The 15,021-nt window shown below is 45.3% G+C and overlaps 1 protein-coding gene across 3 annotated transcripts in view; it reads left to right on the forward strand.

Annotated features, from left to right (window-relative positions):
* Positions 1-15,021, forward strand: part of asap1a (ArfGAP with SH3 domain, ankyrin repeat and PH domain 1a) — a 172,025-nt gene that overhangs the window by 113,607 nt on the left and 43,397 nt on the right. For 2 of the 3 annotated variants that reach the window (XM_084327854.1, XM_084327856.1), the window contains exons 12-14: positions 1,126-1,226; positions 2,880-2,949; positions 9,596-9,683. In XM_084327854.1, the coding sequence (XP_084183980.1) occupies positions 1,126-1,226; positions 2,880-2,949; positions 9,596-9,683 (259 nt within the window). The remainder of the gene's footprint in view (positions 1-1,125; positions 1,227-2,879; positions 2,950-9,595; positions 9,684-15,021) is intronic. The other variant, XM_084327855.1, reaches the window with a different exon arrangement.

Consider the following 15,021-nt stretch of genomic DNA (forward strand, 5'->3'; position numbering starts at 1 on the left):
TTTATAATAAATAAAATAATAAATAACCATTCAGTACATTTATATCTATGTGTTAATTTGTTACATTTAGTTTCACTAAGTTAGGAAAGTAATGTTTTAAGTCAAGCCTGATGTTGCCTTGCACAAAAGAATGATTCCACACAGTGACAGTGAGGCATACAGTTTATTAATTGAATGAATGAAGTTTATTTTCTGTCTTTGTTTACAACAAATCAAAAACACACTTGTGATCCTTTACAATTCTTAAAAACAAAATATATTTGAATATAAAAAAGAAAAAACGTGGATAAATTATTTATTTATTTTGTAGTTTTTTGGAACCAATATTTGGACAATGGGTATCGGATCGGTATTGGTATTGGCCAATACCCAAACCCAAGTATCGGTATCGGTATCGGGACTGAAAAAGTCGGACCGGTGCATCCCTAATATGAATACACACGTGAAAAGAATACCCTCACAGAAGATATGCTTCGAGTTCCTCTCTGGCCTTTACGAGAACGGGTCTTGTGTTTAAGTTGTGTTCCTTCAAACCTTCCCCATGGTGCTTTGTGACTTACTGCCTCTCTCTCCCTCTCCGCCGCCCTCTCTGACTGAAGTCTAGGAGAGTAAGTCATGGACACACTTGATACGTTTAGACTACTTGGCTCTTAAGGTGATGATACATGGGCAATGGAGACGGGCAATGTTGCCTTCAGGAGAGTTTGGAATTGTTGTAAATGGGACAGAATCATTGTGGAGGACATGAGATGTCAAGAAAAAGTACTCATGGTCTTATTTGTTGGGAAAATTGCCCGTATTCATTGCATTAAAATATTGCCCGTTTATCATGACCTTTACTTATTAGTTGTAGGTTTCTATTGGTGAATTCTGCATGGCGTTTTGCGCATGCCTTTGGTAGAATCATTATCACAAATGTACGTTTGTGTGTGTGCATGCATGGTCCTTTTTGCCAGTGCATTATGGACATTTGAATAGATGCATGTGTGTTTGCACACATTTGTGGATGTGCACAAATGTATAGTACTGTGTGTATCCTTAGCCGGTACCTGTGTGTGTATGTGTGTGTGTGTGTGTGTGTGCGTGTGCGTGTGTGTGCGTGTGCGTGTGCGTGTGTGTGTGCAGGACTCTCAGAGCAAGCAGAGTGGCTACAGCATGCACCAGCTGCAGGGAAACAAGGAGTTTGGGAGTGAGAAGAAGGGGTACCTGATGAAGAAGAGCGATGGGTGGGTAAACAACAGAAGGAACTAGGAAGCGAGAATCATAGTTGTGTTTTATGATGCTGTGTGTGTTTAACGTGGACCAAAACAGGGGACACGTTTCAAAACACACACTGGACAGTTTTTCCAATGGGGGACGAAACCACTTACCCCAATTAGGATAAAAGCTGATTAATTTTTTATGATAAGGGTCAGGCATGTAGGGTTAAGCAAATTAATCTAAATCAATGCACTTCCCATAATCTAGGTTGAAGTCAATGTGTGTGTGTGTGTGGGGGGGGGGGGGGGGGGGGGGGACTGTAAATGCTAGACATGTTTACTCTGGAACTGTAAATGCTAGACATGTTTACTCTGGAATCCATCCTGTGTCCATTTATCTTTAATTCACTTCATCCTAACTTTGATTTTCCTAGAGTACACTAGCTCTCAGATCATATAACAGCTCAGAACAGCTGTTTATAAGTGGACCAGTACCTCCCTTGTACCCAGAGATGGACCCCCCTGTCTCTAGAGCCACATGTAGCGCTGCTGGCCTGGGATTAAACCCGGCCACAGGACCTCCCCTCGTGCCTCTCCCCTGCTCTGTCATCTTCTCTGCTTTCTCACTGTCTCTGTAGAGACAAAATGCAAACGGGAGTGAGCTGCCCACACCTTTTAAAACAAGGATACATAGCATTGTTGCATGGATTAAACGGGTTGTACACAAAGTGTAATGCCTGTAAACTGCCACTAGAGGCAGAGTGACTAACTGTGAGTGAATGAGTGACTCAGTGAGTTGGTGACATTGCAGGTCCATGAGGTGCTTCACATCTAAAAAGAAGAAAGAAGTGCGGCTGGGTAGCGCAGTGGACTAAGCACTCGCCTACCACCGCAGATACTCTGGGATCGAATCCAGCTGTCAGCGGTACCTCCGGCTTGGTCAGTCGTCCCTACTAACACAATTGGCAGTGTTAGCGGGTGGGAAGCCGGCGGGGTATGTGTCCTGGTCGTTGTAAACTGCGACTCTTGTCAGTCAGAGCGCCTGTTCAGCAGGGAGGGGATCTGGGGGAAATAGCTTGAACCTCCTCACGTGTTACGTTCCCCCAGTGAGAGTCCTCGCTGTCGGGTGAAAAGAAGTGGCTGGCTGACTCCACATGTATCGGAGGAGGCATGTGGTAGTTCTACACCCTCCCCAGGCCGACAGTGGGGCAATGCGCGCAACAACCAGGAAGGGTTGGGAGGGGTGAAAAAGCCCAAAAATAAATATAATAAAAAAATTTAAAGAATTTAAAAGAAGAAAGATATCTCCCAGCGCAACTTATTTAACCAGGACAGTTGACCAACAGCACACTTCTATTACAGAGTAAATTGGGATCAATCCTTTTTCAATTCAGTAATTTCAGGAGGTGAACTTTCCTCAAATACTAAAAAAAAAAACATTGGAAGGAAAATATTGTTTTATCCAACCTATTGACACGGAAATGAGAATGGATGTTTCCATTATCGGCACGTAAATGATCGTTTCTGTCTAAAGTTTGAATTGATGTGAGCGTACAAAATGAAAATAACCTAAGGATTCATAAATCACTCAGTATTACATAGTTCTGAGTTATATGCTTTTAACACGCCTATGTCTTCTGTACTGTATTTCAGAAGCTAATGTATTCTCTTGGCTTCTAGGCTGAGGAAGGTTTGGCAGCGAAGGAAGTGCTCGGTGAAGAACGGCACCCTCACCATCTCTCACGCCACAGTAAGTACCACGTTACCCACAATGCACTCCGTTAGCATCCCTCCCTCCTTTCCGCAGCAGTCAGAGACCCAGGCTGCATTCAGTCTGACATGAGCCCTCTCCCTGCATGACCTCACTGGTGAGCACTGCCTCGGTGACATTGCTGCAGGCAAACCCTCAGCCAGAAGGGATGTCTGTAGCCTCCATTGGAGGGTGTATAATGGAGGGATGTAGTCCTGTAGCCTCCATTGGAGGGTGTATAATGGAGGGATGGAGGGAATGAAAATCCGCACTCCACTGGCTTCATTCTGGTTGCCCGTTAAACGGTTACATAGTTATGCAAAACCTTGTTTCTCCAAACTAGTAACTGCAGGGTTCAGATTTGCTGGTTACCAGCTGTTTATATAATGTAAGTTATGCTAGCTCCATATTACAGTCACAGTCACAGTCACATGCACAGACATGAACTTGGGGCCCCCCCGGGTGATGGTATATCATATAATAAAAATGGTCTTACTCAAACGTGTTTCATAATACCTAAACATGAAATCCGGGCCACTGGTTTGTCAAAAACCCACCTGGTCCAACTTATCAAAACATCACCGGAGAGTCTGCCTCTTGAATCTTGAATCTTGTGTGGTAACATTGACTGTGTATTTCATAACTAATATGTGTGTATAAATTAGAAAACCAAAATGCAAGAAGCCTGGGCCCTCATTTATCAATTTTTCTTAGAAAGTATTCTATTTTAAACTGATGGGTGGGGATCGGGCGTTGTGGACAGCGACTCCTACAGGTCGGTTGGTGCGCCTGCGCAGTAGAATCAGGAAGTGTCGGGGGCAGCGTGAGCCTCCCACGCGTTACTCCTCGCCACTGAGAGATCGAGCTGCGCAGGTGAAAAGATGCGACTGCTGTTACCTCAAGTACCGGAGGGGACTTGTGCTATGTATGACTTAGTCCACATTGCAGCCGGCTTGTGGGAGGCAAGAAACAGCGTTCGTGACAGGGGAGGGTTGAATTGGATGATACGAAATTGGGATGGGAGAAAAATATAGAAAAATGGGAGAAAAAGTGGATAAAAAAAAAAGAAAGTATTCTATTTTTATACGTAAGCACAGAATTTAGAATGTGTGCATGCACAAAAAAAACGGGATTTATCAACCGTGCGTACACAGGTCCTACGCTCCTCCGTGTTGATAAATACCTCTTTGTTCTACCGTCAATGCTCGTGCATGATTATCCATATATGGTCATGAAAGTGATGAAACACCCCCCATGGGATGTGAAATAATGGACTGACCCGAGCGGAACTCTGAGAAACTTCACGGGAGATTGTTCACTGAGGCGCTGCCGAACCAAGAAGACACAACGCGTGTTATGGGATAAATAAAAGGCTGACTTGTGATGTCAGATATCAACGGCTCCCTAAGACCATTGCTGCAATTCTGCCTGGACAGCTCAAAATACTAATAAAGACCGTTCGTTGACCACTGTTTGGCGTTGGTGGTTTGATTGATTGATTGAAAAGTTTATTAACAGATTGCAGAATGGGTACAGTACAGTACAGCTCAATACATACAATTGTTAAGGGGATGCAGACCAGAGAAACATCAGGGTCCCCCATTTTCAATTCATCATGTGTGTGTCATTATAACCGTGCTGTAATATGAATGCCTTTATTAGTTGTGTTCGATTGGCTATAATATGATTTTTAGAGGCATCTATTTTGAATGAATGAATGAATGAAAACTTTATTTAACAGATTGCAGAATGGGTACAATACAGTACGGCTCAATACACACAATTGTTAACACTTTGATTGCCTAAGGCTAAATTCATGATATACCATCCGTTGCCATCTCTATTTGTCTATGGAGAAGTTCCCCTTCTTTGCAGGGCTATAACTTTTTTTTACTTTTTTTTTTTCGTGTTTATCGCTTTTCTGGTCAAGCATGACCGACAGAAACAGGTTGAAATGGGATGTAGAGCAGGGGAAGACATTCTGAGAAATGACGGCGGGTCCGGGAATCGAACTCGTGTCCCCCAGATCCGTGACGAGCACGGTTTTCCCCGACGCAGAAATAGCGCCGAGATATGCGGTGAGCTACGGGAGCTCCCCGGGCTATAACTTTTTTAATTCTATTGCTAGATTGCCATTATTAGGGCCCATTCAAGGTCCTATATGTATTGTTCATTGTGTAGCAACGTTAAACTTTTTCATTCACATATTCATAGTAAAATATGGTCTAAAGTATAAGTATGTTTTCATCTCTTTCTGCAGCTTTCTCCAGAACGTGATTTATAGCCCCAAATGCATTATATTGATGATGAAATACAGTTTGGTAGGAATCTGTGCGAGATCAAAAATTTCAATTGGACGTACTTCTAGAAGTTTCTACGTATCATCTGATGATGACCGGATGGGCGGGGGATCGTTTATAATTCCGTGGGCAGCGTTATATCATTCATCTAGTGTGGGTGATATGATCATCAGAGCAGTTTATATCGAACACGTTCAAAAATAACGCTGAATCTTACCGTATCTTCCTCGCGCCGTTGGACGATGAGCGTGGAACTGAAATATTCCTATTATGGGATGTAGAAATACGCGATCTATTTCCAGGTTGTATAATAGTATATACGTCCAAATCATGTTGTTTATCGAGTTATTGGCAACGGATCGCTATGTATTGTGTCGAGATCGAGTCCCGGGACCTATAGAGAGTGCCCGGAAGTAATATGGACGATCAGCACTTCATCCACATGACTTCCTGTTTGGCGCTTCTGCCGATCGGCCACCAGATGGCGCTCTTGAACCGCTAGAGGGTTGAGAGGAGGCCAGCACTGTGTCTCAGGGCTGCGGAGGAAAAATATGATTTCGATCACAGATTTTTTAAATATTGATATTAAAGACGAGTTAGGGCGTCCTCGGCAACTTTAGCATGGCTAGGAAAGACGCCTAAACACGTTTTCGGCACTTAAAGTGTTAAGGGGATGCAGACCAGAGAAAGACGTTTGTCTTGTTTACATCAGGGTCCCCCCCATGTTGTTGTCGGTATTAGCCTAATACCGACAACAAAATAGATGCCTCTAAAAATCATATACTATTAGGTAGCCTATATGAATTACATATAATAGCAGCCATAGCCTACATTATGCAACAGTAACTTGCGCATACCAGTGTATGCGACGGACCAGTGTATACCTTATATCATATCATATTCATATTCATATAATAGTTTACTCTATCAGCATACCAGCATGTAATACGTTCTGAGTGTGTATCTACCTCAACTCCTTATTATTTTGCGCATAGATTGCAGAAATACGGGACCGTTTTGATTTATATTAAAAGGCTTTGACATTGTAAAACTAAATACGTGGAATTCTGTAAGCATAATACAAGTCATATCACCCACACGATATATGCTCTGTGTCCAGAGCATGTATGCTTTTCATTCATTTAAGACACATTATTGCAAGGGTTTTGTAATACACATACACCCTGGTCTCATTGCAATGCGTTTTTTATTCTTTCTTATACAGTAGGAAGGGGGAAGAACACTATATCGTGGGTGTTCATATGACTTGTATTCTGCTTACAGCTTCGAAATTCCACTTGTTTCGTTTAACGTAAAGCCTTTTAAATATAATCAAAACGTTCCCGTGTTTCTGCGGTCTGTGCGCAAAATAATAACGAGCACAGTCAGTCAGTACACCCCGTATATTCCGATAACGCTATATAAACCATGCTGCATTCATTCTGAGAGAAAATACCTATTATTCCAAATGCTATTTATAGGGTTTTGACCATAATTACACTACTGTTGCTATTTTACAATGAACTATAATGAATTACGGTTCATACAGAACATGCCAGTGTTGAAACTAATGCACAGAAGCTTATTTCCTTGTTGTAATAATATATTCTACCAACGGGCGCCAGCTACGCATGGTCCGACCTGTGCTTAAATATACGCACAAAGTCAAGCACAAGTTCAAATTGATAAATCCCACACTTTGCTTAGAAATTATCGTACGCACGGGTTACGCACATATCTGTGAGTACGCCACGTTGATACATGAGGGCCCTGGTGTTGCTGAAGTGGAGTGTGACATGCTGGGAGAGGTTTCAGACAACCCCCACTCTAAACAAATGTACTCAACTGTTTGGAACAGAAGGAAAACAGCCACTCAATCCCCACTCGTGTGACTGAGTGCTGTATGTAAATGTAGGCACACTCAGCTGGGAGCAGAGTTCAGCAGCAGAGAGCCTAACAGATTACAGGCAGAGAAACACAGACCTAACTTGCTTTTGCTAAAGGTTCATGGAAACTAATTCATAAACAAGATCATATTAATTAAACTGACTTAGTAGATAAAAGGTATTTGAATATCATTTAGAATGTCAAACTGGTTATTTAAGTAATAATGCTATTTCACTCTGGTTGTAAAGCTTGCTAGAATCTAAACCTTAGAACTATAAATTCAGTCTGGGAAAAAAGCAGGCTTGTGATACTTTATATAGGAAATCTGGTATTAAAATATAGACAAACTCCACACTGAATACATATTGCTGCTGTCGGGACAAAACCTCATAACTCCATTTTTTTTTAATATTTTTTCTTTATATAAATCAACTCCGTAGATCATCCTCCATATGTGTGTGTGGGTTTTACAAAGTTTAAACAATGGGAAAGCATTAAACCGATCATCTGTCTAAACCTCCTAACTCTATTCACCCTCAAATCTGTGTTTGTTTTTTTCATCTGCTGAAAAGTTGGGTTTTTGGAGTTATGAGGTTTTGTCCCGACAGCAGCGAATTATGTAACTTCTTACATTTAAGGGACAAATTAGAAAAGGTTTTAGTGTTAAACTGTCCATTCATCAAAAAGCCACATGAAGACCCCCCCTCTGTTGATACTGGAAGAACACACGACAAGAAGAAGACAGGGGGGGCGGACCGCCCTCCCAGAAGACAAACCTGATTGGACCAAAACGTACTACTAGACTGCTATTATTGGTGGATATCAGGGTATATAACAGAGAACGCAGTGTTAGAGAGAGAGGCCAAACCCCCACCAGGGACTTCTGCGTCTCTCACTACACGCCCATCCAGAGACTACTGTGAGCTGTTTCATGTGAGTAAAATCATGGACCCATTATGAATGAATTAATGACTTTATTTGACAATATAAAAATAAACATGTGAATAATAAACAATGAATCCAAAATGTCAATGTGGGTAGAAGTGGTGGAGAGAATAAAAGCTAGCTTATAATGGTAGTGTCTGGTTAGGAGTGAGGGATAATGGAGGTACTATCCAAGGAGGGGTCCGGGAGGGGGGGGTTCGAGCTGGAGCATATGTGTGTAGGGTTTTAGAAAATAGGTATTAGGGGTATATTCTATACTAACATTTATATAATAGTAATTTCGCGGGATATACACTGTATACGGTTAAAATGTTATTATAGACTATTTTTGTTTTATCTTGTTTCTGTACTTGCATGTATTTTAACCACCTTGACTGAAAGTTTCATTATGCATTGTGTGTTGAGTACTGACTTTTAATAATTTTTGTTTTGCAATAATAAAAAAAAAAAAAAAAAAAAATAAACATGTGACAGAAGAGCACAGTCAGGATATACTGCCAAGGATGAAACACAAAAAAGCTCAGAGCTTATTTCCATTGTGGTCCTTGTAGGGGGGTGGGGGAGTGTGATGCTTAATACATGCATCATACAAAACGTGACATCACAACACATCACGTATACCATTTAACATTTATATACATACAGACTCATACAACATGCAAGGGTGCCTTAAGCTAAGTGTCTAGGTCAAGTATAGTCCCTTTTGAGCCATGTCTTCAGGCTGGACTTGAATCTAATTATATGATTGGTTAGAGTAAACATGTACAGATTCCTATCTGTTTGACCAGGTTTACTCATGTGAAATGCTCAGACTATTCTCTATTTCATTTGATAACCATGACTACTGTTTATGTGCATACTAGGTTTGATGTGCAAACCTTATTAAGCCTATGTACAAACATGTTTGATGTACTATGAAATAATCCTTGTATGTAAACAACAACCTTCTGAATTCACTCTGAGCCCCGAGGCAAAATAAACGCTTTGAGTTGAACTATAGTTCCTTTTGTCTGGCCTGCACAGTTTATTTATCCACTCAGTAGAGAAAGACCATTCTATCATTATGACCTTCTTCCTTCCAGATAGCAACCTCATTGTACTGTAAATAACCTTAGATATTGATATGAATATACGACACTGATCTTGATTTGAACGTGCAAATAGTTATTTTCACTCTCTGAGGAGGACATCATAGGTTTCCGCTTACGAACTTCTTACAGGGTTATTTACGAGGAAACTTACATTAGTGAATGAGGTCCAATGTTCTGTTAATACTAATAATACTAACGGATCAAACTAAAGATGAAGCATCGGCCATCCAACCATAAAGGTAGACTCTGTAATGCAGTCAAACAGCAACCTCGAGGCAACTTTCTTTAGTTCTGGTCCAATGTGTGCGTTGGAGTTGAGCATTACAGATTCTACCTTTAAATTCATATTATTTAGGCCAAGGGGTGATTTGGAAATTCAATTTCTACCTTCATCTGTTCATTCCAACTCTCTGTCTCCCTCAGTCCAACAGGCAGCCAGTACGACTCAACCTACTGACCTGCCAGGTGAAACCCAGCGGAGAAGACAAGAAATGCTTCGATCTCATCTCCCGTAAGTCCCAATGTGGATATTCCACAGCTCCTCTACAGCAGTGGGGCCTCCACATTGATACATAAGAGGCAGAATCAGAAAGGTCTTTATTGCTAAGTAGTTTTCACATACAAGGAATTTGCTTTGGTCGTTTTCGGTGCGACATTAACGGACAGACATTAACAGACAGATAATACAATAAAGAGGTGGCGTAAAATAAAATGAAATATGAAGTAAGTTAAGCACAATTGAATAGAATATAATTATCAAATAGAATATAGGCCAGGGCTGTACAACTGTAAATAAAGAGGTCAAATAAAATAAAAAGGGAGTAAGAACAGGCCAGGGCTGTACAACTGGGCAAGATGTATTGTGGTCCAGTATATACACTAATTAGAATGAAATAACAATACAGTGCGATGGGATAATTAGCAGGGCTGTGCAATTGGGCAGTTATGTGCAAAGCGAAGTTTGTTTTGATTGTTTATGCAAGTATAAAGTCCAGTAGGGGTGTGTTAACACTTTAATCGCCGATGACGTGTTTAGACGTCATTCCTAGCCATGCTCATTCTGCCGAAGACGCCTTAACTCGTCTTTGATATCAATAATTCTAAAATCTGTGATCGAAATCATATTTCTCCTCCGGAGACATGAGATGTACTGGTAAGCTCCACTCAACTGTCTAACGGTTCAAGAGCGCCATCCGGTGGCCGATCGGCAGATCGGCCAAGAGGGAGGGGCGCGCCAAACAGGAAGTGCTCATCCATAATCCGTCCGGGCACTCGCGATCGGTAGCCGGACCCCATCTCAACACACTGGATAATCAATTGCTCGCCATAACTCAATAAACAACGTTATTTGGACATATACAGTATTATACAACCTGGAAATGGTTCATCAGGATCAACATCCCATAATCGAAAACTGTCTACTCCACGCTCATCCCCCAACGGTGCGAGGAACATACGGTAAGATCCAGCGTTATTTTCTAACGTATTCCATATAAACTGCTCTGATGACCATATGACCCACACTAGACGAATGGTATAACGTTGCCCACGGAATTATAAACGCCCCCTCGCCCATCCGGTCAATATCAGATGATACGTAGTACCTTCTAGAACCACGTCCAGTTGAAATTTTTCATCTGGCAACGATCGCTACCAAACTGTATTTGATCATCAATATAATGCATTTGGAGCTATAAATCACGTTCTGGAGAAAGCTGCAGAAAACGATAAAAACATACTTATACTTTAGACCATATTTTAGTATGAATATGTGAATGAAAAAGTATATCGTTGCTACACCCTGAACAATGGATATAGTACATTGAATGGGCCATAATAATGGCAATTTAGCAATAGAATTTAAAAAGTTATAGCCCTGCAAAGAAGGGGAACTTCTCCATAGACAAATAGAGCTGGCTAGGGATGGTAAATTATGAATTTGAACCATGGCGATCAAAGTGTTAATGTAACACAGTGGGGGGTGTCAGTGAGGGTCCCGAGCCTTGTTGATGAGGCTCACTGCAGAGGGGAAGAAACGTTAGGTTATGGCTATAACCAAGTTCTGTTAGTTAGGGGCGACGCTTGGCATCACCTACTGCACTCCCTCGCGTATGTGCACGCGTACTGAATAACATTCCACAAATATACCTTTAATACCAGTATTAGTCTGACCACACCCCTCATCAGCTTACCTTCATAAGCAGGTGTGTGGTCACCTGCTCTCCTCCTTCCCAAGCTTTCACCACAAGGTGAGGTTAAGGGCTGCAGCGGCCGTCTGATGCCAAGCGTCGCCCCTAACTAACAGAACTTGGTTATAGCCATAACCTAACGTTCTGTTTCGTTAAGGGGCTCTGCTTGGCATCACCTACTGCACAAGGGAGGCCAAGCGGAGCCGCTGGCTGACAAATACACCCCGCTGACAGCCCCCCACAACCATCAGAACAGGGAGGGCCGAGCCCCCCCGACCCCCCCTAATGGAGGGCATTCCCCCTATTAGGGGCCTCACGGGAGGGCGACGGACCCGACCGTGCGAAGAGGCACTCAAGGAACCCAACGCACAGGGTGAGCAGACCGTGGCTTGACCCCACGACTACACCCACGCACAACCCGCATGCCACCCGGGAACGAACGTAGGAACAACCTCGTCACTGCCCCCAGAATCACGGGGTCAAGGGCAAACCCAACCCCGTGGCAAGGCCGTAGCAGCGGAGCGCGAAGGAAGACCCAGACCCACCAAAAGGACTGGACTCCCTGGAATGGGGGCCCGGAGAAATCCATGATGCCAGCATCAAGACCCCACCAGGGGGGCACCTAGTGACCCCGCCCCCACATCGCCAGCGTATTCGGACAAAAGGCCCCTCAGCCGAGCGGGCCCTGTCCTCCCCAACAGCACACCGCCTGGAACACAAGCCCTGCAACAGGCAGACAGCATGGTCATAACACACAAGAGTTAACCAACGGAAGCAGGCAGTGCACCGGGGAAAAAGACCAGGCAACAGGCTGTCAACCCAAGCCTGGAAACTGCGGACGAGGCAGGCGCCAGAAAGGACAGCTGAAACAGCCGCCCCGGCGGAAGGGGCGTATGCTGGCGTTGTCGCATAACCAAGCTTTCAAACAGCACGTCAGAAGTGGGATCCGTAGACCACTCGGCCCCTGACAGCTGCCCACAGAAAAAGCCCATACGATCGGCAGACGTCATGAACGTGCAGGGGCACCCTCAACCGGAGAACCGGGAGTTGACCTCGTAACACAACACAACTCACCCCCCAACGTAAACAGGGTAGATTCATATATACACAACCCCACCATATGATTTGTATGAAGAAACACACAGTTTGTTCGGCCAAACACAGTCCCCCTTATGTCGGGGAACTTTTTTTATTAAAACTAATAAAGTGTAAGGCACAATATCACAGAGGGGCCGGGAAGGGTGTAGGGGAGGGGACACAGAGGGGAAAAAGTCACTCCTAACGGCGTCTGCCACCTCGCGCCGCTCGAGTCTTGCCACCCCGGGGAGCCCCGGAGGGACGGTAGGTTACAGTCTGCTGGACACGACGTTCCCTACCGTCTCCTCCGGTCTGGGATGGGCCGGCGGTGGCCGAAGCGCCGTTTCGTCCCCTGGCCCTCTTGGCAGGGCCAGCAGCGGCGGCGGAGGCAGTGGTAGCGGCGACGGAGACAGCTCGACGTCGCGGAAGCCTTCTGCCCCCACCGGCAAGGACGGGAGGCGGAAAATGGGGTTGAAGGACGGATCTCTCCTCTGCCATTTCTCTGCATGTTGAGGTCATCAATTGCAGGGCCTTCCCGAACAGGCCAGCGTCGGAGAGGGCGGCCGTCAGAAGAGGAGCTCTCTTCTTCTCTGGCACACAGGCCTGCTCCAGCCAAAGGTGACGCTGGCCCAGGGTGGCCAGGGCGCGCACTTTCCCCATGGCTATGGCCAGCACCTGGGAAAGGTGCAGGACAGCTCCCGCAGCCTGGGTGATCTGATCGCATTTTACCTCGTTCAGATCCGTGCCGCCCGTCATTATCCCCGATACAAATCTAGCCAGGTGGGCGATGTTAGACGCCGCAGCCAGCGATTGTGTACCAGCGATGAATGACTGGTCACCCCAATAAGCCAATCGCCTAGCCGACTTCCCCTGGAGGACCGGCTTGCATAGGGGTTCCCACACCATATCCGGACAGAGGAGCGCGGCCATCGGATTGTCAAGCCGAGGCACGCCCTCCCCCATACCTTTGACTAACCCAGACACCCGCGTAACTGGTACGTAGGCGGGAGTTAGTCCCATGATGTTGGACACCGCCTGACCCCGACGAACATAGGCCCCCATCGATGGGAAAAATGGGTAGACAACGTCCACCCCTCTCACTGGGGGACGCTGCCAGGGATGGCCTATGAGGTCATCAGGGACAGGTGCAGGCAATGGCAGCGGCAGCGGCACACCGTTTGCGGTGGCGGCTACCGCCATGAGCTCGGGAAACAAGGCCCGCAGTTCCCCCTGCGAACCTTCCTCCACCGACCACGCATCCCTCGCATACAGCAGGCTGCGACTGGTCATGGAGCCACAATCCGATGCGGCCGACAGTAGGGCATCCTGCTGATGAGGCCAAGGTGGTTCCTCGACATCCTCGAACAAGGCGCCCCATGGAGCCATTTCTCCCCCCTCCGGGGTCTCCGGAGGAGGGATACTCTCCTCCACGGGACCATCATACAAGAATCCGTCCGCCTCCTCCATGAAGTCCTCAGTTTCCATCAGAAATCCAGAGTCGGACGCATCCTCGCTGGTCTCCAGCAATTCCCCAAACCCAGGCCGTTCGCGTCTGCACGCCACCATCTTGCGACGCGAGCGAGCAGACGCAAAAAGTTTTCGTCGCAAATCCTCCGGCTCCAAAACAATCCCCCGTTCATCAACAGGCGATTCCCCAGAACCAGAGGAACCAGAGTCGAGATCAGGCCATCGCCGGAGCGACGGCACCGAACCCTCGGCTCGTCGGTGAGGAAAACTATCGACCGGCAGTCTCCCGGGCTGGGCCGGCAACCACGAGAGTGGCAACAGCCCAGCACCGAAGCGCACGACGGAGGCGGGAATGGAGAACCGGTGGTGAAGAGTAGGTCTAGCGGGTCTTCCCCCCCGCGGAATACATTATGACCCAAACCTTTTCTTATACAACAAAGTGAGAGAAGAAAAGATTAAGCACAATGTAAACCAGTCACAACTCTTTTCAACTAACAAACACGTCAAGTGGGGTACTACCGAAGGCACTTCCTTGTGGTGAAAGCGAGAAGGAGGAGAGCAGGTGACCACACACCTGCTTATGAAGGTAAGCTGATGAGGGGTGTGGTCAGACTAATACTGGTATTAAAGGTATATTTGTGGAATGTTATTCAGTACGCGTGCACGTACGCGAGGGAGTGCAGTAGGTGATGCCAAGCAGAGCCCCTTAACGAAACAGAACTGTAACAAATGGACCCACAGATAGGATTATTTCTATACCATCAGTGGGGAGATAACAGAGGAGGAAGTGCCACCTATGATCAGAATAGTCATTCTTATACATTCTCGTATTGTGCAAAATTTTGAGTGAAGAAAAAATTTGTGAAATTAAGCTCATCCCCATTTTACTGGGGACCCCCTTGGAACCCTCCCGAGGACAACTAGGGGACCCTAGACCCCACTTGGAGAAACACTGCTCTGTAGCTTTAGGTTAGAGGACTGAACCACTGCTCTGTAGCTTTAGGTTAGAGGACTGAACCACTGCTCTGTAGCTTTAGGTTAGAGGACTGAACCACTGCTCTGTAGCTTTAGGTTAGAGGACTGAACCACTGCTCTGTAGCTTTAGGTTAGAGGACT

This window comes from Notolepis coatsorum, assembly GCF_963971535.1.
Source record: "Notolepis coatsorum genome assembly, chromosome: 13".
NCBI classification, from domain to species: domain Eukaryota; kingdom Metazoa; phylum Chordata; class Actinopteri; order Aulopiformes; family Paralepididae; genus Notolepis; species Notolepis coatsorum.